Source organism: Aotus nancymaae, unplaced genomic scaffold (assembly GCF_030222135.1).
Source record: "Aotus nancymaae isolate 86718 unplaced genomic scaffold, 86718_ANA_hifiasm-v0.15.2.pri h1tg000019l, whole genome shotgun sequence".
Lineage (NCBI taxonomy): Eukaryota > Metazoa > Chordata > Mammalia > Primates > Aotidae > Aotus > Aotus nancymaae.
In genome coordinates this window covers 36,891,118-36,917,560 of record NW_026988431.1, presented here as the reverse complement: position 1 = coordinate 36,917,560, position 26,443 = coordinate 36,891,118, and the positions used below count along the sequence as shown (strand labels likewise).

Sequence of the window (26,443 nt, the reverse complement as noted above, 5' to 3'; positions counted from 1 at the left end):
CGGCCTAAAATGTACTTTTCTTACTCATACACTCATTGAGTTACTAAAAATTTTTGAAATCCACGATCTCTCCTGTTTTTTAGGTCTCACTTTTTTTTAAGGCAGTAAACTTTGAGTGCATATTTTGTCTATAGAAAATGAATTTATTATATTGCCTTTTTCAATGTTTGATGTCACTTTTCACAAATTTGCCCTTTTTATTAACATGTTATTGCTTTTCTAATACAGCATTCTCTTGTTCGAACTAATTGCAGAATAAGTTAAGAACCGGGTTCTGGAGCTGTCTCCCCTATCCTCTGAGTTTGAATCAGTTTTTTTTTTAAATTATACTTTAAGTTCTGGGGTACGCGTGCAGATCACGCATGTTTGTTACATAGGTCTACACATGCCATGGTGGTGGTATGCTATATCCATCACCCCATCATCTACATTAGGTATTTCTCCTAATGCTATCCCTTCCCAATCCCCACACCCCCTGCTATTTCTCCCCCAGCCCCCCACCCCCCAGGCCCCGCTGTGTGATGTTCCCCTCTCTGTGTCCATGTGTTCTCATTGTTCAACGCCCACTTATGAGTGAGAATATGCGGTGTTTGGTTTTCTGTTCCTGTGTCAGTTTGCTGAGAATGATGGTTTCCAGTTTCATCCATGTCCCTGCAAAGGACATGAACTCATCCTTTTTTATGGCCACATAGTATTCCATGGTATATATGTGCCACATTTTCTTTATCCAGTCTATCATTGATGGGCATTTGGGTTGGTTTCAAGTCTTTGCTGTTATGAAGAGTGCCACAATAAACATACATTTTGTATATGTCTTTATAGTAGAATGATTTATAATCCTTTGGGTCAGTTTTTTAATATTAATAACCCTGGCAAGATACTTAACCTTTCCTTCCATAACTCTGTTTCCTCATTGGTAAAATTACAATAAAATAATACCTGCCTCATAGGGTCCTCAAAAAGATTAACTGAGTTAATACTGAGTAAATGACTTCTAATAATGCCTAGCTATTATTAATGCCTAATAATGCTTAGATGCTTTTATTAATTATTTAAATTTTCCTATCACATACTGAAGAGCTGTGATTATAGTCTAGAAAATCACCACTAGATGACTCTTTTTCTCTTTAGAAAAAAATATATGGCTCAGAGCCAAGAGTTTGATTTTTGAAGGGTCATTGATAATCAGCTGAAGAGAGAAAGCCTGTATTTCTTTTTTTTTTTTTTTTTTTTTGAGACGGAGTCTTGCTCTTGTTACCCAGGCTGGAGTGCAATGGCGCGATCTCGGCTCACCGCAACCTCCGCCTCCTGGGTTCAGGCAATTCTCCTGCCTCAGCCTCCTGAGTAGCTGGGATTACAGGCACGCGCCACCGTGCCCAGCTAATTTTTTTTTGTATTAATAGAGACGGGGTTTCACAATGTTGACCAGGATGGTCTCGATCTCTCGACCTCGTGATCCACCCGCCTCGGCCTCCCAAAGTGCTGGTATTACAGGCTTGAGCCACCGCGCCCGGCCCCTGTATTTCTTTTTAATTGTCTTTCAATGTAGAGTGAAATCAGTTTGTTCACTATCATTTTTGAGGTGAGTTTTCCAATTAAAAAATGTTTAAAACCTTAAGCCCCTCAATTTTAACCCATTTGGATTCAGAGCTTTCTAAAATGTTTCACACATTTTCCCTTTACCTTGCAAATGGAAGATACATATACGAAGTTTTAGTCTATTCTTTTGATTACTATAATTTTTAAAATATATGTGCATATAGATAAGACAAATTTTCTTTTTTTTTTTTTGAAAGAAAGGAAGAAAGAAAGAAGGAAAAAGAATAAAGAAGAGGAAGAAAAAGGAAGAGAAAGAGAGAGAGAGAATGGGAGTATTGCTTTCTTGCCCAGGCTAGAATGTAGTTTAGTAATGGGTATTGAAAACCTCTTTTATACCAATAATTATACTTGATGTAAACAGGAAGGAATAAGGGAAGAAAATAACAAACGAGCAGCCAACCAATATTTCATTTAAACCTATGAAATGCTATGAGATTACTGAGGAGTGATTTACTTCCAATTATGTAGTCACTTATGGAATAGGTGTGAGGTGGTAATGTATGTTTTATGTATTTGAAGTGGAGAGTTCTATAAATATTTATTAAGTTTACTTGTTCCAGGTCTGAGTTCAAGTCCTGGATGTCCTTGTTAATTTTCTGTCTCGTTGATCTATAAAATCGTTAGTTCTTCTTGTTACATTGATCTTTTTGCCTTAATGTAATGTCCTTCTTTGCCTCTTTTGCTCTTTGTTGCTTTAAAGTCTACTTTATCAGAGGCGAGAATTGCATCTCCTGCTTTTATTTATTTGTTTATTTTTACTCTCTGATTGGTTGATAAATCTTCCTCCTTCTCTTTGTTTTGAGTCTTTGTGTATCATTGCATGTGAGATGGGTCTGGATGCAGCATACCAATGGGTTTTGGCTTTTTATCTGATTAGAATATATATAACTTTAATACTGGCATTTGATGCTAGCTGGCTGTTTTGCCCATTAGTTAGTGTAAATTTTTCGTTGTGTTAATGTTCTTTTCTTTTTGATATATTTTTGGAAAGGCTGATATTGGTTGTTCCTTTATATGTATAGTGCTTCTTTCAGAAGCTCTTGTAAAGCAGGCCTGGTGGTGGTGAACTCTCTAAGTACTTGTTTGTTCGCAAAAGGTTTAATTTTTCCTTCGATTATAAAGCTTAGTTTGGCTGGATAGGAAATTCTGGGTTGAAAGTTCTTTTCTTTAAGGATGTTAAATATTGGTCCCCACTCTTTTCTGGCTTGTAGGGTTTCTGCTGAGAGATCTGCTGTAAGTCTGGTAGGTTTCCCTTTATGGTTAACTTGACCTTTCTCTCTGGCTGCCCTTAGTATTTTCTCCTTCATTTCAACCCTAATAAATCTGGCAATTATGTGCCTTGGGGTTGGTCTTCTTGAAGAATATCTTTGTGGTGTTCTCTGTATCACCTGGAGTTGAATATTACCCTGCCTTGCCAGGTTGGGAAAGTTTTCCTGAATGATATCCTGAAGAGTATTTTCCAACTTGGATTCATTCTCTTCATCACATTCAGGTACACCTATCAAACGTAGATTAGGTCTTTTCACATAGTCCCATATTTCCTGGAGACTTTGCTCATTCCTTTTCATCCTTTTTTCTCCAATCTTGTCTTCTCGTTTCATTTCACTGAGCTGGTCCTCGACATCTGATATCCTTTCTTCTGCTTGATCAATTCGACTGTTTAAACTTGTGCATACTTCGCGAAGTTCTCGTGTTGTGTTTTTCAGCTCCATCAATTCACTTATATTCCTCTCTAAATTGTCCATTCTCGTTAGTATTTCGTCAAACTTTTTTTCAAGGTTCTTAGTTTCTTTGCATTGGGTTAGAACAAATTCTTTTAATTCACAGAAGTTTCTTATCACCCACGTTTTGAAACCTGCTTCTGTTATTGGAACACACTCGTTCTCCATTAAGCCTTGTTCCGTTACTGATGAGGAACTGAGATCCCCTGTAGAGGGAGAGGCATTCTGATTTTGAGTATTCTCTGCCTTTTTAGGATGATTTCTTCCCTTCATTATATATTTATCCGTCTGTTGTCTTTGTAATTACCAACTTTCTAAGTAGGTCTCTGAGCAGACGTCCAACTTGTTGATTCCCAGCGCCGAAATCTGAGCAATCCACTGTGCCGGCCAAAATAGCGGTGTTAAGATTGATGGTGCTTTTCTGCCCGGGAGTCTCCGGACTCTGCACCAAAAACTGGCGCGCTAAGGCACCAGCAAAACCGCTGCGCCAGCCACAGAAGTTGCCCTGGCGACACGTGGGGCTCCTCTGCTGGGAATCTCCTTGTCCGTGAGCAACAAATATTCATCTGAAAGTGTGGTGTCCTCTCATTCTCTGCGCTTTCACTGGGAACTACAAGCCCGAGCTGCTAGTGATCAGCCATCTTGGATCTCTCTAAGACAAATTTTCTTAAACATGTTAATGTGTCATGGAGGTGCAGTTATGAGTGACTTTTTTGCTTTCAGTATTATGTTACTAGGGCAATAAAAGAAGGGGAAAAAACTAAAACATAAACACAACAATTCTCAAGATAATTTAAACTTTTCTTAGTAATGCAGGATCAGCATTAAAAGTATTAGTATTTGGCTGGGCACAGTGACTCACAGCTGTAACCCCAGCACTTTGGGAGATGGGAGGATCACTTAAGCCCAGGAGTTTGAGACCCCTGAGCAACATCTCTAGAAAAAAATAAAAAAATTAACCAGGCATGGTGGCACACGCCTCTGGTCCCAGCTACTCAGGAGGCCAAGGCAGGAGGATCATATGAGCTAGGGAGTTTGAGGCTGCAGTGAGCCATGATCACATCACTGCACTCTGGCCTGGGCAACAGAGTGAGACCTTGTCTCAAAAAAAAGAAAAAAAACAGTTTTCTTGTTGGAACATGGTTTCCAAACTCAGCTAATTATCAAAATTACCAGCAGAACTTTTTAAAAACACAATTCTGGGTTCCACCTCTAGACAGTGCTTCTCAAACTTTCGGATACAAACAAATCACCAGAAAATTTTGTTAAAATATAGTTATGATTCAGTAGGTCTAGGGTGTGACTTGAAATTCTTCATTTCTTTTTTTTTTTTCTTTTGAAATGGAGTTTACCTTGTTGCCCAGGCTGGAGTGCAATGGCACAATCTCAGCTCACCACACCCTCCATCTCCTGGGTTCAAGCAATTCTCCTGCCTCAGCATCCCAAGTTACTGGGACTACAGACATGCGCCACCACGCTGGGCTAATTTTGTATTTTTAGTAGAGACAGGGTTTCTCCATGTTAGTCAGTCTGGTCTTGAACTCCTGTCTCAGCCTTTTGAAGTGCTGGGATTACAGGCATGAGCCACAGTGCCAAGATTCTGCATTTCTAATAAGCTCCTAGGTGATCACATCTTGAGTAGCCAGTTCCCAAACTTCTCATACATTAGGTATGGGTTGGGGCCTATTATGAACATTACCCAGCTTATTCATTTGCCTAATGAACCAGTTTTGATACCCATGTTCTCTAATCAATGCCATAGTGTAATAATGCCTAAGAATGTCTTAGAGCATATGGGTTATTTGTTGATATGCAATACTCCAGGCACAGTTCTTGTGCCTGCTTTATAAAGTTCCTTTAAATATTCATAGTCTTTCCTTTTGCTCTTGTAGTCTTTTAGTGAATCTAGTCTGCTATGGGCTGAGAGCATAGACACTTTGTCAATAAGGCCTTCACTGTTCACTCAATTAAAATTGTAATATCTCCCCCACCTACTGCTATCCTCCTTAACTGCTTCATTTTTCTCTAGGCTTTTTACCTTCTAACATGCTATATATCTTCCTTATTTTGTGTCTTATATATCTCCCTCAACTAGAATGAGAGAACAGATCACTGCTTTATCCCCAGCACCTAGATTAATCAACTTATAGCACACAAATGGAACTCGGTAAATATTTATTGAAAGAATAAATGAAATGTGTCATAACAAAAAAAATAGATACTGTTTAAAGGCTTGAGCATTTTATAGTATATAAAGATATGAACCTTATAGTTTATGGACTCTATAGCGTGGGTTCGGTCTGCGTCCCTTTATACTTATTCTCATAAGCTGTGTTCTAAAGGGAGGTGACTGCCATATAATTAAACTGCTGTTTAATTATAAACTGCTGTTTAATTATAAACTGTTCTAAAGAGAGGTGACTGCCATATAATTACCCAATTTTTTAAATTGGGTAAACATTAACTTCAAATTTTTTAGTATGAATAGTAGTTTATGAATTGTAAAGGATATAAATTATTCTCATGTTTTGTTAGCTAGAACAGATAATATTTCCATCTTACAGATGGAAGGAAGCTGATGCCTAAAGTAGTTAAGTGTGATTCACAGAACTAGCAAGTAGCAAAGATAGGAGAAAAGTCTTCTTCCAGCATTTTTTAGATAATGAAAAGATTCTAATATCAAGTGTTAAATAAATTCAAAGCAAAGGGTTTTGTCAAATGAATGCCACCATAGTTTACAAGTGGCAACAAAATTCATGGTATGGTCATAGATCTGTAATTGATACTTTTTAAAAGTATATAAATCTTTATTGGCCATTGTGTGTAATTCTTTTTGTAGCTATAAAAAAGGCATTTGAATAGGATAGCATTTATACAAAGTCCAAAACAGACAATTAAAATTTTTTGTGTTAGAAGTAAGGTTACTTTAGGAACTGGAAGGAGATGGAAAGGATTTCTTATGTTGTGTTTAGCAGTGTTGTTTGTTGAACCAGGCATAGTTATACACAGATATACTACAAAAGTTCATTGGTCTACATACTTACAATTTTTCGTTTTCATCCCCATGCTGTCTTACACTTCAACAAAAAATTTTACTTTAAAAAGTTTTAAAATAATAATTTAAGCTGTAGGCATTTTATATGTGTTTATTTTCTTTCTCCTTGCTGCAGCTGCAGAGCTTTAAATATTTTAAAAATTAATCACTTCATTTGGCTTTTTAAAATTCAGCCATGTGGAAATAGTGAGTAGTTGAGTGATTTTAAAATTTTATATTTTAAAAATATTTAACAGTTTTTCTTTTTCCTCAGCAAAGAAAGAATAATAAGAAAGTGCGAGTAACAGTGAAGCCCCATTTACTATACAGAGTAAGTTCCCTGTCACAGAATTCAGAGTTGTTGCTTTCATTTTGAATGCATGAAAGGAACAAAAATGTTCTCAGAATATTAGTAGGAAAACATTTTTTTTAAAATTAGAATTAATAGGTTTCTTCTCTTCAGCCTTTAGAACAGCAACATGGAGTCATTCCTGATCGGGATGCAGAATTTCGTCTTTTTGACCGTGTTGTAAATGTGAGAGAAAACTTCTCAGTTCCAGTTGGCCTTCGAGGCACCATCATAGGAATAAAAGGAGGTAATATCTTAATACTTGACACGTCTTCAAATTAATTTATATTGTAAAGTAATACACAGGCTTGTCTCTTTTTTATATCCAAGCAGAAAGTGACTGTAAATCAGGAACAAACTAAATCTTTTTATGTTTTAGTTAAAATTCTTTTAGGTTATGCTTTTCAGAGAAAAAAAAAATCGCTTCTTTTTTATTATATAATCATCTGGAAAGAGATTAAAAGATGGAGAAATCGAGAAGGGGCTGCTGAGAATTTAGTAGTTTATATGACATTAAAATTACATAAGATCTTGGTGAGCATTCATGTTTTCATGAAACTGATAGAGAATTTTCATTGTTTCTCCCGAGTTAAACATTTGTCTAATCTTGTTCAGAGCTTTGTCTTTATTTTCATTGTAATCACTTAGTTTCTGAAAATAAATAAACTTATATTACGTTAGCTACAGTTAAAAGATTTGAAAATTGCCGGGCTCAGTGGCTCACGCCTGTAATCTCGGCACTTTGGGAGGCCTAGGTGGGCAGATCACAAGGTCAGGAGTTTGAGACCAGCCTGACCGACATGGTGAAATCCAGTGTCTACTAAAAATACAAAACTTTGCCAGCTGTGGTGGCACACACCTGTAGTCCCAGCTACTGAGGAGGCTGAGGCAGGAGAATCACTTGAACCCAGGAGGCGGAGGTTACAGTGAGCTGAGATCACACCATTGCATTCCATCCAGCCTGGGCAACAGAACAAGACTCCATTTCAAAAAAAAAAAGATTTAAAAATTGAACGTGCGTATTATTAATTTGGACTTTACGAATACAACTAAATCACATATGTAAAACAGACCTATCTATCTGTTGCACAACAGTGTGCATACGGTTCACACTTCTGTACCATACACTTAAATGTGGCTAAGATGGTGAACTTCATGTTTTTTTTTTTTTTTGAGACAGAGTCTCACTCTGTTGCCCAGGCTGGAGTGCAATGGCGCGATCTCACCTCACTACAACCTCTGCCTCTCAGGTTCAAGTGATTCTCCTGCCTCAGCCTCCTGAGTAGCTGGGATTACAGGTGCACACCACCACACCTGGGTAATTTTTGTATATTTTTTAGTAGAGATGGGGTTTCACCATGTTGGCCAGCCTGGTCTCAAACTTCTGACCTCGTGATCTACCTGCCTCAGCCTCCCAAAGTCCTGGGATTACAGGCATAAGCCACCACACCCAGCCGTTTGATGGTTTTTTAACCACCAAAAAAAAAAAGGAGAAGGAGGAAGAAAAAAGGAAGCAGCAGCTAAATATCTGAATGTGCCCCCAGAGATATTCCTGGAATAACCAGCTTTATAGCATAGATTCAGAAAAAGTCAGTGCCAGCATGAAGCAGCATCATGCATGCAGGGGTCAGTGTGCTGGCAACACTCTTTATATATATCACAGGCACCCAACCTCTTGGTCTCACCATCCCAAAAGTAGGAAGAACAAGCAGGCCACTAGCCAAAGAGAACTGCTTAATTAGTGCCAGCAATGTGCCAGGCACTAACACATTTTGCATTTAACCCTCACTATCACCCAAGGAGTGAGTGTTATTTTCTCACCTGAGAGGTTAGGTAACCTTCCTGTGTTCACATAGATAAGTGGCAGAGCTGGGATTTGAACTCCTTCCCCTGAATCCTACCTAAATTTGAACTGTGGTTCTGTACATTTTCCATCTGTAGATCCTCTTTGGATCTTACTGCCCACGTAAAAGAATTTTCTTCCCTAATTTTGTTTTCTCATTTTTTAGAAGACTCACTGTTGTTAAAATGTCAATGAAATCAGTTGCTTTGATTTATAGAGTCAAAGAAATCTCGATCAAAATCCCAGTAGCCAGTTTTGTAGAAATTGATAAGCTGGTTGTAAAATAAAGCAGAGGCTCTAGACTAACCAGAAAAATTTGAAAAAGGACAAATTTGGAGAATTTACCCGACCTGATTTCAAAACTTTACAAAGCTAGAGTAATGAAAAACAATGTGAATTAGTATAAAGATAGACATATAGATCAATGGAATATAATTAGAGTCCTGAAATAGACCCATACCTACATGGTCAATTGATTTTACAACAAACGTGCCAGAATAATTTGATGAAGGGATAATGTCTTTAATAAGTGGTGCTGTCCTCATTAGTATAGTGGTGAGCAATAAGAAAAAACATGTAAATTAGTGTAAAAATCGTGCTGGATACATTGAGGGTTTGTTTAGTGTAAAATAAAAAAAAATGGCATTGGAACAATTAGATACCATATGCAAAAAAATAGGCCACAACCCTTTACCTTACATCCTCTGTAAAAATTAGCTCAAAGTGCATCAAAGACTAAATTTAAGAGCTAAAATTTTAGAACTTTTAGGAGAAAATCTTAATAACCTAGAATTTGGTAAAGATATTTTAAATAACACACAGAGAGTCTGAAAGAAAATTGCCAGCTGGGCACAATGGCTCACACCTATGATACCAACACTTTGGGAGGCCAAGACAGGTGGATTGCTTGAGCCCGGGAGTTTGAAACTAGCCTGGGTAACAAAGAGAAACTCTTTCTTTAAAATAAAAATTTTTTTTAATTAGCTAGGCATGGTGTTGTGCACCTATAATCCTAGCTAATCAGGAGGCTGAGGTGGGAGAATCACTTGAGCCCAGGAAATCAAGGATGCAGTGATCCATGATTACACTCCTTCCTGGGTGACGGAGTGAGACCCTTTCAAAAAAAAGAGAGAGGAGAGAGACAGAAGGAAGGAAGGGAAGGAAGAAGGGAAGCAAGAAAGAAAAGAAGGGAAGAAGAGAAAAAAGAAGAAAAGAATTGGCCAGGGGATGGAGGGAGGGAGGAAAAAAGAAAAGAAGAAAAGAATAGGCCAGGGGATGGAGGGAGGGAGGAAAAAAGAAAAGAAAAAGGATAGGGGAGGGACAGAAGGAGGGAAGGAAAAAGAAAAGAAGAAAAGAAAAATAAAAAGGCTGGGCACAGTGGCTCATGCCTGTGATCCCAACACTTTGGGAGGCCAAGGAGGGTGGATCACTTGAAGTCAGGAGTTTGAGAACAGCCTGGCCAACATGATGAAACCCCGTCTCTACTAAAAATACAAAAATTAGCCAGATGTGGTGGTGGGTGCCTACAATCCCAGCTACTTGGGAGGCTGAGGCAGGAGAATTGCTTGAACCCAGGAGGTGGAGGTTGCAGTGAAATGAGATCACACCACTGCACTCCAGCCTAGGCAACAGAGCAAGACTCTGTCTCAAAAACAAAAAAAAAAAAGGAAAAAGAAAAGAAAGGAAAAGAAAATTGCTACGTTAGACTTCATCAAAATTAAAAAAAAGAAGCCACTCTTCAAAAGGCACCATTACAGAAATGAAGAGGAAAATATTAGCAAAACATAAATCCAATAAAATGCTTTTATTTAGACTACATAAAAGTTTTTTACAACTTAATAAATCAAACAACCTAGTTTTTAAAATGATCAAAATAGCTGGACAGATATTTTACCACAGAAGATATATGGATGGCAAATAAGCACATGAAAGATTTCAACATCATTTGTTGTTAGGGAAATAACAAATTAAAACCAAATAAGATATTACCACATACAGAATAGAATGACTTAAATTAAAAAGAGTGATTATACCAAGTGTTGGCAATGAGATAGGGCAGCTAGAACTCTCCTATATTGCCAGTGGTAATGTAAAAGATAAAACCACTTTAGAAAGTAGTTTAGTGGGTTCTTTTTTTTCTCCCCCTCATTGATGGGTTATCATGATGAAGGTAAGTTCTTAAAAAGTTAAACATGTAGCATAGGTCCCAGCCATCCCATTCATGGGTGGGTATTTACCCAAGAGAAATGAGGGCTTAAATCCTCATAAAGCCTTGTTCATGAATCTTCATAGCAGCTTTATATGTAATAACCAAAAACTAGAAATAATCTAAATCCCCATCGACAGATAAATGGATAAACAAATTCTTGGATATTTATGCAGTGAAATACTTCTGAGCTATAAAAAAAAGAAACAACTACTGATACACACAACATGGGTGACTCAAAATAATTATGCTCAAAGAAGCCAGACAAGTGAGGAATACACATTACATTATTTCATTTACATAAAATTCTGCAAATGTGAAGTAACCTATGGTGATAGCAGAGTTTTAGTTGTTGCCTAGATTAGGAGGATTTGGATTACAAAAGGACATGGAAAGTTTGGAAGTGATTATCCTATTTATCATGGCTTCATGGTTAATTATGTATGTTAAAACTCATTAACTTGTATACTTCAAATACATGCAGCATATCATATGTTAATTATACCTCAGGCTGTTTTTTTTTAAAAAGTACATGTCCTAAGACCCAGCAGTTTCACTTTTGACCTAGAGAACATTCACCTGCATAAAAGACACATTTGCATGTTCATTGTAGCATTGTTTATAATAGCAAAAGGTAGAAATCACCTAAATGTTTGTCTGCAGGAGAATGGATAAATTACTGTATACCCATACATGGGATACTGTATATCCAGAAAACTGAATGAACACGTTTACATGGTTGAATCTCACAAATATAATGTTGAGGTTGGGCGTGGTGGCTCATGCCTGTAATCCAAGCACTTTGGAGGCCAAGGCGGGTGGATCACCTGAGGTCAGGAGTTCAAGACCAGCCTGACAAACATGGTGAAACCCCGTCTTAAAAAAAAAAAAAAAAAACAAATATAATGTTGAATGAAATAAAAATAAGTTGCAAAATAATATATTCTCTGTGATAGGTATGTGTTTCAAAACTTGCAAAATAATATTATGTATTATTCACCTATACATATATATGTAGTAGAAGTATGAAGAAACATAAGGAATCATAACTGCCAAAGTGAAGATAATGGTTACAAAGAAACCATTTCTTTTCTTTTATAAAGAAAAGGAGTAGTTGGGAATTGGGACATAATGATCCTCTAAGGCATTGGTATTCTGTTTCTTAGCTTATATAATGTTCCTTATGTTAATATGCCACTCTTCATATCCTGAATATTTTATGTGATATCGAGAATTTTTAAAATAAATACTTCCAAACACTCCAAAAATTTAATCTGCTGATTTTTCATCATATGATTTTTTAGTGTCTCTTTTTCTCTTTCTGTTTTAACAGCTATTAGAGAAGCTGATGTACTATTTGAAGTATTATTTGATGAAGAATTTCCTGGAGGCTTAACAATAAGGTTTGTATTTTCCAATGATAATTGCCCTTTGTGAATATGTTCATGTGGCCAATGACTTTACATTACTTTTTATTTGTTTACAATTTCAGTTCATGGTATGTGTAAGACATACTTGCTACTAGGGATTTAGCATTGAATAAGACAGACATGCTTTCTACCCTCACAGAGCTTTCATTTTAGTGAGGAAGGTAATTGAGCAACTGATTACAATATTAATTATTTAATTAAAATATGGCAAATACTAGGAAGAAGTACAGGTTTCTATGAAAAGTATGACCTGTCCTGCAAGTAACAGAAAGGCCTCCTTGAGGAAGTGATATTTAAGATAGAACTTGAAGAATGAATAATAGCTAAACCAGGCAAAAAAGGGGGGAATAATGATGTGTGCACAGGAAGAGGGAATAGCATATGTAAACAATGATATTAGGGCTACATAACTTGAGGAATAGAAATGTCCTTTGAAATTAGCGACATGTATGTCTTTGTCGCCAATTTTAGTGAAGTTATAGGTACTCAAGAGAGATTAGTGTGATTTGAGAAGTGAATGGCAGATGTAGTAATGAAGGCAGGAAACTGAGGCAACACTTGAGAAGTTTGACTATAAGGAAAAGGAGAAAGTTAACTGGAAGTTAGGAGGTTTAAAGGAAGAGGGTTAGATTGGTTTAATTTAGCATAGAAGAGATGAGTATTTGAGGGGGAAAGTGCTAATAGTTTAAAGTTTTAGGAACAATGATCATGATGAAACAAGAGGCACCATGGTGTAAACTCTCTCACTTAAACATTTTATTATCTTGGGTAGGTTAGTTAAGTGTCTGACCCTCAATTTCCTCATCTGTAGTGAAGATACATACATACTTCACTAGGTTACTGTGAGGATGAAATGAAATCTTTTTTAGTTTTCTGCTTTCTAAAAGCCAGCTGGAAAACTGAATTGAATTTAGCTTAGTTTCTTTTTCTCCTCTATTTTGATAAATTAGTAATTAAAGTTAAAAATTACTCTTCTTTAACCTCCTTGCATGAAATCACAGTATTCAGCTGTTATACCAAGTAGTCACCTTCAGGATGCTATTATCGTTGTTTTGCAGTTTAGATATGCTTGTTACTCAAAGACTTTCCTGTCTGCGCTCTTCACATACAGCAGCAGAATCTAGATCTCCTGTCTGATTTTATTTTTCATGAAAATGTTTGATTACCAATACCTTTGATTCACTAACTTTTCAAGACATATTTTAAATAATTTTTGTGGTTTTTTTTTCTTCAGTGTCTTTTTCCCCCCTCTCCTAGTAAAGAACAGCAAATTTCTTGACCGATAGAGAGCTGAGTAAAGGATTACCTGCCTTCAGTATATTCATTTCTGTAATGCAGAATCTTTAGTAAATTTAGTTCTCATGAAAATAGATACTTCCTAGCAACCTTGAACTTACAAAGGTTTCTAATAGACCCCTATTTTTCCACTTTCAGTGTAAGAAAATTACACTCTGAAAGAGAAAAAAATTAGGTGATAGAGTTAAAAACAAGAGAAGGTTTCTTTAATATCTTATACTTTTATCAAGGCCATGAAAGATGGAAATGACAAATACTTGTCCCTTAAGCCTTTCCAGATACAGGCCTGGAACTTTAAGATGAGAAAATGAGGAAAAAGGGGCTGGACTCCACAGTTGACCAATAGACAAATGAGATCAAATCTAACATTTACCCTGTTGCTTAGGAAGAGCCACACTGAGAATGGTTCTGTACTCCTGAGCTTTCATAACTTAGACTATGCAAACCACAGTTGTTTTTTGTTTGTTTGTTTGTTTGTTTTTGAGACAGAGTCTTGCTCTGTTGCCCAGTCTGGAGTGCAGTGGTGAAGCCTCAGCTCACTGCAGCCTCCATCTCCCATGTTTAAGCAATTCTCCTGCGTCAGCCTCCCAGATAGCTAGGATTACAGGTATGCACCACCAAGCCCAGCTAATTTTTTAGTATTTTTAGTACAGACAGAGTTTCACCATGTTTGCTAGGCTGGTCTCAAATGTGTGACCTCAAGTGATCTGCCTGCCTCGACCTCCCAAGTGCTGAGATTACGGGTGTGAGCTACCATGCCCGGCTCCACAGTTTTCTTTAAGAAGTTTGAGGCTGGGCATGGTGGCTCACATCTGTAACCCCAGCACTTTGGGATTACAGAATTACTTGAGTCCAGGAGTTCAAAACCAGCCTGGCAACATAGTGAGACCCTGTCTCTTAAAACAAATATAAAAGCATGCCAGGCTTAGTGCCATGCACCTGTGCTCTCATTTACACAGGAGGCAGAGATGGGAAGACTGCTTGAGTATGGGAGTTTGACACTGCAGTTAGCTAGGATATTGTACTCCAGCCTGAGTGACAGAGCAAGATCTCATCTCTTAAAAAAAAAAAAGATTAATATTTAATTCATAAATTTTCAGTTGTATTCAGCAATTAAAACACAAGCTTCTTAAGAAAAAATCAGCACACACCCCTAGAACATAGTTGGGTTTTCTCTACTTAGTAAATACCAAATGTCCTCTTAGGAAACTTTTTAGAAATCTATCATCTTATAAATTGAGATATTTCTGTGATTTGTGGTTCCTCTACTGAATTAAAAAGTAGTGTTTACTAATGCTGATGATGGATTGTCTACCAAAAGTTATTTGACTCTTCTCCCTAACACATTTAGTATTGTTTTCCTTCCAACCCTGATAGAACTTTTTACTTTCAGATGCTCACCTGGTAGAGGTTATCGACTGCCAACAAGTGCCTTGGTGAACATTTCTCACGGGAGTCGCTCTGAAACTGGAAATCAGAAGTTGACAGCCATCGTGAAACCACAGCCAGCTGTGCATCACTATAGCTCAAATTCATCAGTTTCTACTGGGCATTTGGGAGGCCTCAACCATTCCCCTCAGTCACTTTTTGTTCCTACTCATGTAAGACTCTCAGTCTTCCAACTTATCCTCTACCCCTTTTACAAATCACAAATCACAGCAGACTTTGTAAATGTAAACCTAATTTAACTTAGCTTCCCTTTTTTATTTAAAAGATTTTGGTTCAGGTCATCGCTTCTCAGCCTTTTGGCTAAGATCAAGTGTCAAAGATTTTGGTTCAGGTCAATTCCAGATTTAAGATACTAGGCTAATAAAGAAAGCTATCAATAGCATTCTACCTCTGCTGTAAAATAACAGTTGGTATTAAAGGAAAAAAAATATGTTTACATGGGAACTTGAGAATGTCCATATTTTCTCTTTATATGTTTACTTTTCAAGTTAACATTTAATTTTTTTCTTATGTAATACAAATGTCCATGCTATCTACTATAAATAGCATACATTTGAAAGATAAAAGGGAAATGATTATATCACATTTATCAAAAACAATTTTCAAGTTTCTACCAGACAATTTATGGGTGATTTCCTTTATTTCCTCTTTCTGGGAACAAAAATTGAGTTGTCTTGTGTGAGACATTTTATTTAATTCCATGGCCCCAAATCTCATGCTTATTAAGTACATTTTTTAACCCAAATGATACCTGTTTATTATAGACCGATTGGAAAACACAGATAAGTAGATGATGATAAAGGAAACACAAGCAGAAGTCCTCTCAAATCTCATAGGTAACCACTGTCAAAATTTGGTGCCTATTTTTCTAGCGTTTTAATCTTAAGTAATAGTTGATATTTAAATTTATTAAATTATTTTGTGTAAAGTGAAGATTTTTTTTTTTTTTGAGACAGAGTTTCGCTCTTGTTACCCAGGCTGGAGTGCAATGGCGCGATCTTGGCTCACTGCAACCTCCGCCTCCTGCGTTCAAGCAATTCTCCTGCCTCAGCCTCCTGAGTAGCTGGGATTACAGGCACGCGCCACCATGACCAGGATGGTCTTGATCTCTTGACCTCGTGATCCACCCACCTCGGCCTCCCAAAGTGCTGGGATTACAGGCGTGAGCCACCGTGCCCGGCTCAGTGAAGATTTTTTAAATAAAATTTTTAGGTGTTAATTTGAGTGAGATAATGTATTTTAGTACATTAGAAGACTAAAGAAAATCTGTTGGTGGTGATACTTATTCAGTAAAATCTTTTATAATGTTCGTTATGCTTTAAATACTTTTCATTAAATAAAACCATTCAAAACCAATTGCATATAAAGAAGAACGGTTTCACTCTCATAGAATACTTTTGTGATTACTATGCTGAGCTTTGGAAAAAAAGGAACTAAGAGATTTCAGATAATAAAAGTTAGTTTAGGGGTGGATGTAGTAGCTCATGTCTGTAACCCCAACACTCTGGGATGCTAAGGTAGGAGGACTGCTTGAGGCAAGAGTTCAAGACCAGTCACACAGCAAAACGTAGCAACTCATCCCTAGGAGGAAAAAAAAAATTAGTTGAGCATGGTGGTACACACTTGTAGTCCTAGCTCCATAGGAGGCTGAGGATTGAGCCAGGAATTCAAGGTTACAGTGACCTATGACCCCACCACAGGTCCCCAGCCTGGGCAACATGAGCAAGACATTGAGTCAAAAAAAAAAAAAAGAGGCCGGGCGTGGTGGCTCACGCCTGTAATCCCAGCACTTTGGGAGGCCGAGGCGGGTGGATCACGAGGTCAAGAGATCGAGACCATCCTGGTCAACATGGTGAAACCCCGTCTCTACTAAAAATACAAAAAATTAGCTGGGCATGGTGGCGCGTGCCTGTAATCCCAGCTACTCAGGAGGCTGAGGCAGGAGAATTGCCTGAACCCAGGAGGCGGAGGTTGCGGTGAGCTGAGATCGCGCCATTGCACGCACTCCAGCCTGGGTAACAAGAGTGAAACTCTGTCTCAAAAAAAAAAAAAAAAAAAAAAGTTAGTTTAATGTCCTTTCTACCCTGAATAACATTAATAAATAAATTATTTGATTTTTAATATGTATTTTTATTTCTTCCTATTTCCTTAAGAAATTGTTTGTACTTTGCTAGGTACCTACTAAAGATGATGATGAATTTTGCAACATTTGGCAGTCCTTACAGGGATCTGGAAAGATGCAATACTTTCAGCCAACTATACAAGAGAAGGTTAGTATTCCTTGTTTTGATGGACAATTAATTTAAAGAAAATATATTTTTATATTTTTCTTTTAAGACTGCAATGATTATTTTTCTATGAAATCTCATAAAATAGGAAATGAAAATTTTGATCATGAATTTCTTTTTTTTTAACTATAATTTCAACTTTATTTTAGATTCAGGGAATACATGTACAGGTTTGTTACGTGAATATACTGTGTGACACTGAGTTTTAGGGTTCAAATGATCCTGTCACCTAGACAGTGAGCATAGCACCCAACAGGTGGTTTTTCAGCCCTTCCCCCGCCCATCTAGTAACCCCTAGTGTCTGTTATTCCCATCTTTATGACCATGTGTACCCAATGCATAGCTCCCACTTATAAGTGAGAACTATGTAGTATTTGGTTTTCTGTTCCCATTTGCATTCACTTAGCATGATGGCCTTCAGTTCCACACATGTTGCTGCAAAGGACATTATTTCATTCTTTTTTTATGACTGCATAGTATTCATAGTATATATTCTGTGCTATACATATACCACATTTTTAAAATTCTGGGCCAGGCACCCTGGCTCACACCTGTAATCCCAGCACCTTGAGAGGCTGAGGTGGATGGATCATTGGAGGTCAGGAGGTCAGGAGTTAAAGACCAGCCTGGCCAACATGGTGAAATCCCATCTCTACTGAAAATACAAAACTTAGCCAGGCATGGTGGTGCACATTTGTAATCCCAGCTACTTGGGAGGGTGAGGCATGAGAATTGCTTGAACTTGGGAGGCAAAGGTTGCAGTGAGCCAAAATCACCCCGCTTCACTCCAGCCTAGGCGACAGAGCAAGACTCTAAATCAATCAGTCAATCCATCAATCAATTTTATCCACCATTGATGAGCACTTAGGTTGATTCCATGTCTTTGCTATTGTGAATAGCAAATGCAATGAATATATGTGGGTATGTGTCTTTTTGGAAGAATGGTTTATTTTCCCTGGGTTATATATGCAACAGTGGGATTATTGGGTCAAATGGTAAGTTCTGTTTTAAGTTCTTTGAGAAATCTCTAAACTACTGTCTACAGTGGCTGAACTAATTTACATTTTTACCAAGAATTTATAGCATTCCCTTTTTTCTGCAGCCTCACCAGCATCTGTTACTTTTTGACAGCCATTTTGACTAGTGTGAGATGGTATCTCCTGGTGGTTTTGATTTGCATTTCTCTGATGATTAATGATGTTGAACGTTTTTTTCATATGTTTGTTGGCCACTTATATGTCTTCTTTTGCAGAGTATCTATTCATGTCTTTTGCCCATTTTTTTTCAATTTTTTAAATTAAAAGATAAATTTTCTTAAGATTTTGTAACTCTTCTCTGTATCATTCCAATTTTAGTATATGTGCTGCTGAAGTGAGCATCTTGTGCCCATTTTTAAGTGGCGTTATTTTTTTTTTTGCTTGTTGAATTAAGTTTCTTATAGATTCTTGATATTAGACCTTTGTCAGATGCACAGTTTGTGAATATCCCATTCTGTAGGTTGTGTATTTACTCTGGTGATCTTTTTTTAGTGAGCAGAAACTCTTTAGATTAAGTAGGTCCTACTAGTAAATTTTTGTTTTTGTTGCAATTGCTTTTGAGGACTTAGTCATACATTCCTTCTCGAGGCCAGCATTCTGAGTGGTATTTCTTAGGTTTTCTTCTAGGATTCTTACAGTTTTAGGACTTATATTTTAATTCTTTAATCCATCTTGAGTTAATTTTTGTATATGCTGAAAGATAGGGGTCCAGTTTCATTCTTCTGCATATGGCTAGCCAGCTATCCCATCATGTATAGGGAGTCCTCACCCCATTGCTTGTTTTTGTTGACGCTGTCAAAACTCAGATGGTTGTAAGTGTACCATTTTATTTCTGAGTTCTCTATTCTGTTCCATTGGTCTGTGTGTCTGCTTTTGTACCAGTACCATGCTACTTTTGTTACATGGTAATATAAACTTACAGTGTAACTTGAAGTTAGGTAATGTGATGTCTCCCATTGTTCTTTTTGCTTAAGATTGACTTGGCTATCTGGGCTCTTTTCTGGTTCCATGTGAACATGAATTTTCGTAATTATTTTCAGACCTATAAAAGCTTCTGGACCAATGAGTTTAGCGTATAGATAATGTTTCTTTTAAATCAGCTGTAGGGTTTTTTTAATTTACAAAGTCATAGTAACTATATTTTAAATTCAACAATGACACTAATCTCATTTAACAACTTATTTTTTTCCACTTGAATGTGTCACTTTATGCTGGTAGTTGGTTATCTTAAATATGAATGAGCAAATATACATTCCTTGGTAGAGATTAAGAAGAGGAAAAAAGTACTGCTAAAAGAATAGAGACTCAGACAAAGAAAGGAAGAAGAAAGGAATACATTCCTACTACATGTTTTGTTAGTTACCTCCATTTTGAGCTTAGATCAAAAAGGAATGTTCAGCCAGGCATGGTGGCTCACACCTGTAATCCCAGCACTTTGGGAGGCTGTGGCTGGAGGATTACTTGAGGTTAGGAGTTCGAGACCAGCCTGGCCAGTGTGTGAAACTCTGTCTCTATACAGAGACAAAAAATCAGCCAGGTGTGATGGTGCACATGTGTAGTCCCAGCTACTGGGGAGGCTGAGGCAGGAGAATCACTTGAACCCAGGAGGTGGAGGTTGCGGTGAGTCAGGATTGTGCCACTGCACTCCAGCCTGGGTGACTGAGCAGGACACCATCTCAGGGAAAAAAAAAAAGGAGTGTTCAAGTTTATAAACCAGTACCTTCAGACCCTCATTTATTCTGATGTCCTGCAGTTATGGTGGCATTATCTAAGATAAAGAGGAGAAAATTACAAAGGAAATATAAACATAAATGGTAAAATAAATGTAAATGGCAAAATAAACAAAAAAAATTAGTGTATATGTCATAACTTAGTCTAAAGAGTAAAGAAAAAAAATTAGGGTGACAGGATACATAGGGCTCCTCAGTATGCTATTGTAAGCTTTCTTTAGGTTATACATAAATTCTTCTGTTTTAAACTACTTGAATCACAAAACCTGATTTCCCGATTCTGAGTCCAGTGCTGTACTTACAGTACCACACTGCTTCAGGGTATAAAATAAGTTCATACCCAAGAGATACTTTGCCCAATTATGCCTTGGGGCCAACACAGACTAAAGAGTCTTCAAGAAAGATTAATCAGGCAGCAGTATGTATAAAGGACTAGACATGAAAAAGATAGGAAACAAGAATCATAGTTAGAAGGTTAATTTAGGCCAAGGATGACAATCTAAAGTCCAGTTGCAGAAAATGAGAAGAAGTAGAATGATAGAATGACTTATAATATCCTTGTAAAAATGTCAAAAAGCAAAAATTTTTGACTATAAGCATTTTAGATTATATGCCTGAGGAATGGTAGTATTAGAAATAAGGGTAAGATAAGTGGCTTTAGGTGAGGCCAATTCTGGGACTTTTTTCTTTTTTACTTAAAAAAATTTTTCTTTTTCTCTCATGCTGCCTTGTCTAAAATGGGAAACCTTGAGGTTGAGGTGATGATGGAGTATCCAGCTATAATATCTGTCCTAGAAAGTTGCAGATACTGGATTAAATCTTGACTGAGGTTCAAACAGAGATATAGATTAGTTAATACTTAGCAGAGAGGTAAGAGTCAAAGTCATTAGTCAAGCAGTAAGACAAAAAAGGAAAAGAAAACTGTTGTTGAATTTGGAGGAACAGTCCTCAGTAAAAGATTGGAAGAGCAGGAATTGATTTAAAAGTTGAACAAATAGATAAAAGCAAGAAGGGACTTAGAGTAGTGCTTCCTTTTAGAACAAAACTCTTTGAAAAAATTGCCTATACAGCTGCTTCTCTCCCCTGCTGCCTTAAACCCACTCTCATCAGTCTTTCATTCCCGTCACTGTACTGAAACTGCCCTTTCAAGGTTCCCAGTGACCTTCATGTGCTAAACCATGTGATCAAGTCTCAGTTTCCATCTGAATTGACTCATCAGCAGCATTTCATACAGTTGATCACTCAGTTCTCCTTGTCATCCATTCTTCACTTGTCATTAGAATACCACCTTTTGCTGTTTTTCTTCCTGTTTCATTGGCTGTTGTTTCTCAATCTTCTTTGTCAGTTTCACCTAATCTCTGGGGCTCTTTAATGATGGAATCCTCGAAGGCTAAATTATTGGACTTCTTCTCTATCTATACCCATTTCCTTAGATAGGTAGATTAGATAGATAGATAGATAGATAGATAGATAGATAGATAGATAGATAGATAGATAGATAGTAGATAGATAGATGGATTATAGAAAGATAGATGACAGATAAATAGATTAAGATAGATAAGATAGATATACACACACACACAAACATACATACCTACAAAAATACGTGATGACTCCCAAATTTCTGTCTCCAGCTTGGAAGTCCTCCATGACCTTTAGACTCAAATGTACAACCCTGCATCTCCACTCAAATGTCCAACTCTGTGTCTCCACTTGATTACTAAATAGACACCTCAGACTTACATGTCCAAAACTGAACTCTTGTTCTTCTCCGACAAACTTACTTGACCTGATGTCATTCCCATCTCAGTTAATAGCCACTCCATCCTTTCACTCAGACCTTAAGAGTCACATCCTTTACTCCTTCCTATATCTCTTAACCTCTTATCCAATTCATTACCATCTGTAAATCTCTTCCAAATATGTCTAGAATTGGACCATTCCTCACAGGCTTCCATTACCTGGTCCAAATTCATACCAACTCTAACTTTGATGTAACCATCAAAGAGATTAGTAGTCTACTAATCTCTTTCCATCCTGGCTCCTCTACAGTCTGTTCTCAAGATAGCAGACAGAGTGATCCTATTAAAACATAAGTCAGAGATCCTGTCCTTCTGCTGATCAAAACCCTCCACTAATTCACCCTATTTCACTGAGTAAAAGCCAGTGTCCTTATATAATGGCCTGGAATGTCCTACACAATATCAGTGTGTCACCTCTCTAGTCACATTTTCTATAACTCACCCTTTTGCTACAGCAGTAATGGCCTTCTTTTTCTTCCTTGAGTATGCCAGGGATGGTCCCTACAATAGGGCCTTTGAATTTGTCTGGAATACTTTTTTTTTTTTTTTTTGAGGCGGAGTTTCACTCTTGTTACCCAGGCTGGAGTGCAATGGCGCGATCTCAGCTCACCGCAACCTCCGCCTCCTGGGTTCAGGCAATTCTCCTGCCTCAGCCTCCTGAGTAGCTGGGATTACAGGCACGCGCCACCATGCCCAGCTAATTTTTTGTATTAGTAGAGACGGGGTTTCACCATGTTGACCAGGATGGTCTCGATCTCTTGACCTCATGATCCACCCGGCTTGGCCTCCCAAAGTGCTGGGATTACAGGCTTGAGCCACCGTGCCCGGCCTGGAATACTCTTTCCTCAGAGAGGCTTATTTCCCTAGGCTTCTGTGTCCTCATGTATATAATGAAGGCATTTCACTTAGATGACCTCTGAGGTCTTTTCCAGCCACAAAATAGTATTGCTGTAGTACTCTAGAATATATACAGCTCCAGGGTTGGATTTCTGCTTCAACTCCTCAAACTAATGTCTAAGGCCTTCTATAATCTAACTCCACCTAATTATATGATGTACATCCAACTATCTGGACATAATAGTCTGTTCCAGTCAGACTGGTCTCTTTACTTTCCCTTTCCCACAGATGATTCCCATTTGGGGTTATGTGTTCTTTTTGTTCCTTCCTCTTATAATGCCCTTTTTTTCTGTCACTACCAATAACCTAGGTCTCAGTCAAAATCTGCTTTTTCCTTGAGAACCACTTGATATTGTATTTTCTCATTATCTCCTACATGCAACCCGTCTTACTATTTCATTATTTCAGCTGAACACTCTCATGATTTATCTCTTAAATGTCCTAAGAATTATGTGATCCCAAATATAATGCATATGCATTAATAAGCAGCCTAGCCTGATGAGCAAATTCAAGAGAACTCACTGTGATAAAAAATTTTCAAGCTTTGATTGGCAAAACATGGCAATATGACTAACACAAATACCTTTATAGAGATACCAAACAGAACACCTAAAGAACTATACCCTAATATTTACTTTCTAGTTAAATGTATGGCTTACCTTTTCTCTGAAGTATTGCTATGAACATGAATTTTGGAGTTAAAGCTTAGTGTCAACTCTCCCATTACATATATCTGTGATAAATTGCTTTATCAGTTTGAGCCTCGTCTATACTCATCTATAAAATCAAATCAAAATAATAACAGCATTATTATGATAGTAGCATTACTATAATGATATTAAAATAATGGGTACATAGTTCATTGACTGTACCTGGCACATAATAGACACTCAAAACAATATGTGTTCTGTCCTGATGTTCTAATTCCTCTCCTTAGAGTCAAAATCACCCATAATGTACTGCTGTAGTCCAAAACCCCACCAGCCATTGTGCCATGACAGTAGAAATCTCATGCCATTTTGACTCTTAAAAACTGAAGAGCTGGCCGGGCGCAGTGGCTAACACCTGTAATCCCAGCACTTTGGGAGACCAAGGCGGGGGGATCACTTGAGCCCAGGAGTTTGAGAACAGCCTAGGCAACATGGCAGAATCCTGTCTCTACAAAAAAATATAAAAATTAGCTGACCATGGTGCCACATGCCCATAGCCCCAGCTACTCGGGAGACTGAGGCAGGAGGATCACTCGAACCCAGGAGTCAAAGGTTGTGGTGAGCCAGTACCACTGCACTACACTCCAGCCTGAGTGACAGAGCAAGACCCTGTCTCAAAAACAAAACACAAATAAAACTGAAGAGCCTCGGGCTGGGCACAGTGGCTCATGCCTGTAATCCCAGCACTTTGGGAGGCCAAAGCACAGGAGTTTGAGACTAGCCTGGGCGACATAATAAGATCCCTGTCTCTACCAAAAAAAAAAAAAAAAAAATTAAAAATATAATTTTAAAAAACCAAAGACCCTTGAGTGTTTCTGTACACCTGACCTCAGTAGGCCTTCCTTTGTACTCCCGTGCATATCACAAGTATTTTGAACCATGCCAACTACCAGCTAAGACATGTTGTATCTTTGTACCCAGTGTTTATTTGTGCTGAGAAGAAAGTAAATAGGACCTACCAAAAGCAAAACTGTGAAATAATTCATTTGTATTGACCTTCTTTAGCCTCCACTTTTGCTGCTTCTTGCTGCTTCAGCTGTGGCAAATTGTCTCTTTTTGCATTCAGGCTTTCTCTCCCTATCCAAAAATGAAAGGATCTGATACGAAACTTACTCATGCCATTTTGCTAATTCTGTCTATTTATGAACTGTCTCAATTACTGTAATTTTATTATCAGCCTGGCTGTCTAGTAGTGAAGTCTTCCATCATTTAAAAACCTTGACAATATAAATATAATAAAAATCGGGTATTGGGATTTTTATTAATCACAGTAAAACATGGGATAAAAATTAACATGGAAGGGAATGTAAGAGGACTGATATCCTGAGTTTTCATAACATAGAGCCAGAAATTATGCATTTTTAAAAACTTTTTAATGGCAGAGTTTAAACATTATGAAGTCAAGTAAATAGAATGAATGAACACACAAGTACTCATTCCCTACCTTGCTCTAGTCCAGTACTATGTCTTTTAGAACCCCTATTCATTTCCCACCTCCACCTGCCCAAGTGATGGGATTATTTTGAAGCAAATCTAGGGGGATCTTTAGAGACTGATATTTCTGTTGTGAAGAAACATTTACCTCAAGTTTAATATTTTATTTGGTTTCTGCATTTGTTAACATCAAGCAAAATTATATTTAATTCTTTTATTGAAAGAAGCATTTTTGTCTGGGCGCTGTGGTTCACGCCTGTAATCCCAGCACTTGGGGAGGCTGAGGCAGAATTGCTTGAACCCAGGAGGCGGAGGTTGCGGTGAGCCGAGATCAGGCCATTGCACTCCAGTCTGGGTAACAACAGCGAAACTCCGCCTCAAAAAAAAAAAAATACAAAAACTAGCCAGGCATGATGGTACTTGCCTGTAGTCCCAGCTACTCGGGAGGCTTAGGCATAAGAATCGCCATGAACCCGGGAGGTGGAGGTTACAGTAAGCTCAGATTGCACCACTGCATTCCAGCCTGGGTGATTGAGCTAGAATCTGTCTCAAAAAAAACAAAAAGTAGCTTTTCGTAAAATGATTGTTTTCTTTATATCTTGCAAACTAATGCATAGAAAAAATATCTAGAGTGATAGTTATTATGTTTAATGAGTCTGGTGGTAGAGTTCAGGTGGCTTTAAAAGTCTCTATACTTTTCTATATTAAGTTTTTTTCTAAGGAACTATATAATTTTTATAAAAATAATGTAATTATTTATTAAAAGTTGAAGAAAATAAGTAGTTATATTAAGATTTTGTTTAATTTATAAGAATTTTAATTTTCAGGGTGCTGTTCTACCTCAAGAAATAAGCCAAGTAAATCAACATCATAAATCTGGCTTTAATGACAACAGTATTAAATATCAGCAAAGAAAACATGACCCCCACAGAAAATGTAAGTTTTAAATTAGAAAGGTGTACTTGTGTGTGCTACTGCTTCTTTTTTAAAAAAAAAAATGAACAGCTTTATTAAGATATAATTCACAGAACATAAAGTAAATTCATTCTTTTAAAGTATACAATAAGTGTTTTTTTTGTATTTTAAAAAAACTATACAACCAACACCACCATGTAAATTTAGAACATTTTTGTTACCTGAAAAATAAACACCATATCTATTAGCAGTCACTCCTCCAGGCCCTGGCAACCTGTACTTTACTTTCTGCCTCTATGGATATACCTTATTTGGACATTTCATATAAATGGAATCAGAAAATATATGACCTTTTATGACTGGCTTCTTTCACTTGTATATTTTCAAGATTTATCTATGTTGTAGCATGTTCAGTTGGCCCTCCATACCCATGGGTTCCACATCCACGGATTCAACCAACTGAGAATCAAAAGTATTCGGTAAAGGCCGGGTATGATAGCTCATGCCTATAATCCCAGCACTTTGGGACGCCAAGGCAGGTGGATCACTTGAGCCCAGGAGTTTAAGACCAGCCTGGGCAACATGGCAAAACCCTATCTCTACCAAAAATACAAAAATTAGCTGGGCATGGTGGCGTGCGCCTGTAGTTCCTGCTATTCGGGAGGCTGAGGTAGAAGGATCACTTGAGCCTAGGAGGCAAAGG

At 37.5% G+C, this 26,443-nt stretch overlaps 1 protein-coding gene across 9 annotated transcripts in view; it reads left to right on the top strand.

The window, feature by feature from the left end:
• XRN1 (5'-3' exoribonuclease 1) overlaps positions 1 to 26,443 on the top strand; it is a 137,867-nt gene that overhangs the window by 67,029 nt on the left and 44,395 nt on the right. For all 9 annotated transcript variants that reach the window (XM_064378771.1, XM_064378767.1, XM_021669568.2 and 6 more), the window contains exons 28-33: positions 6,629 to 6,685; positions 6,818 to 6,950; positions 12,086 to 12,155; positions 14,872 to 15,079; positions 17,102 to 17,197; positions 25,653 to 25,761. In XM_064378771.1, coding sequence (XP_064234841.1) covers positions 6,629 to 6,685; positions 6,818 to 6,950; positions 12,086 to 12,155; positions 14,872 to 15,079; positions 17,102 to 17,197; positions 25,653 to 25,761 — 673 coding nt within the window. The remainder of the gene's footprint in view (positions 1 to 6,628; positions 6,686 to 6,817; positions 6,951 to 12,085; positions 12,156 to 14,871; positions 15,080 to 17,101; positions 17,198 to 25,652; positions 25,762 to 26,443) is intronic.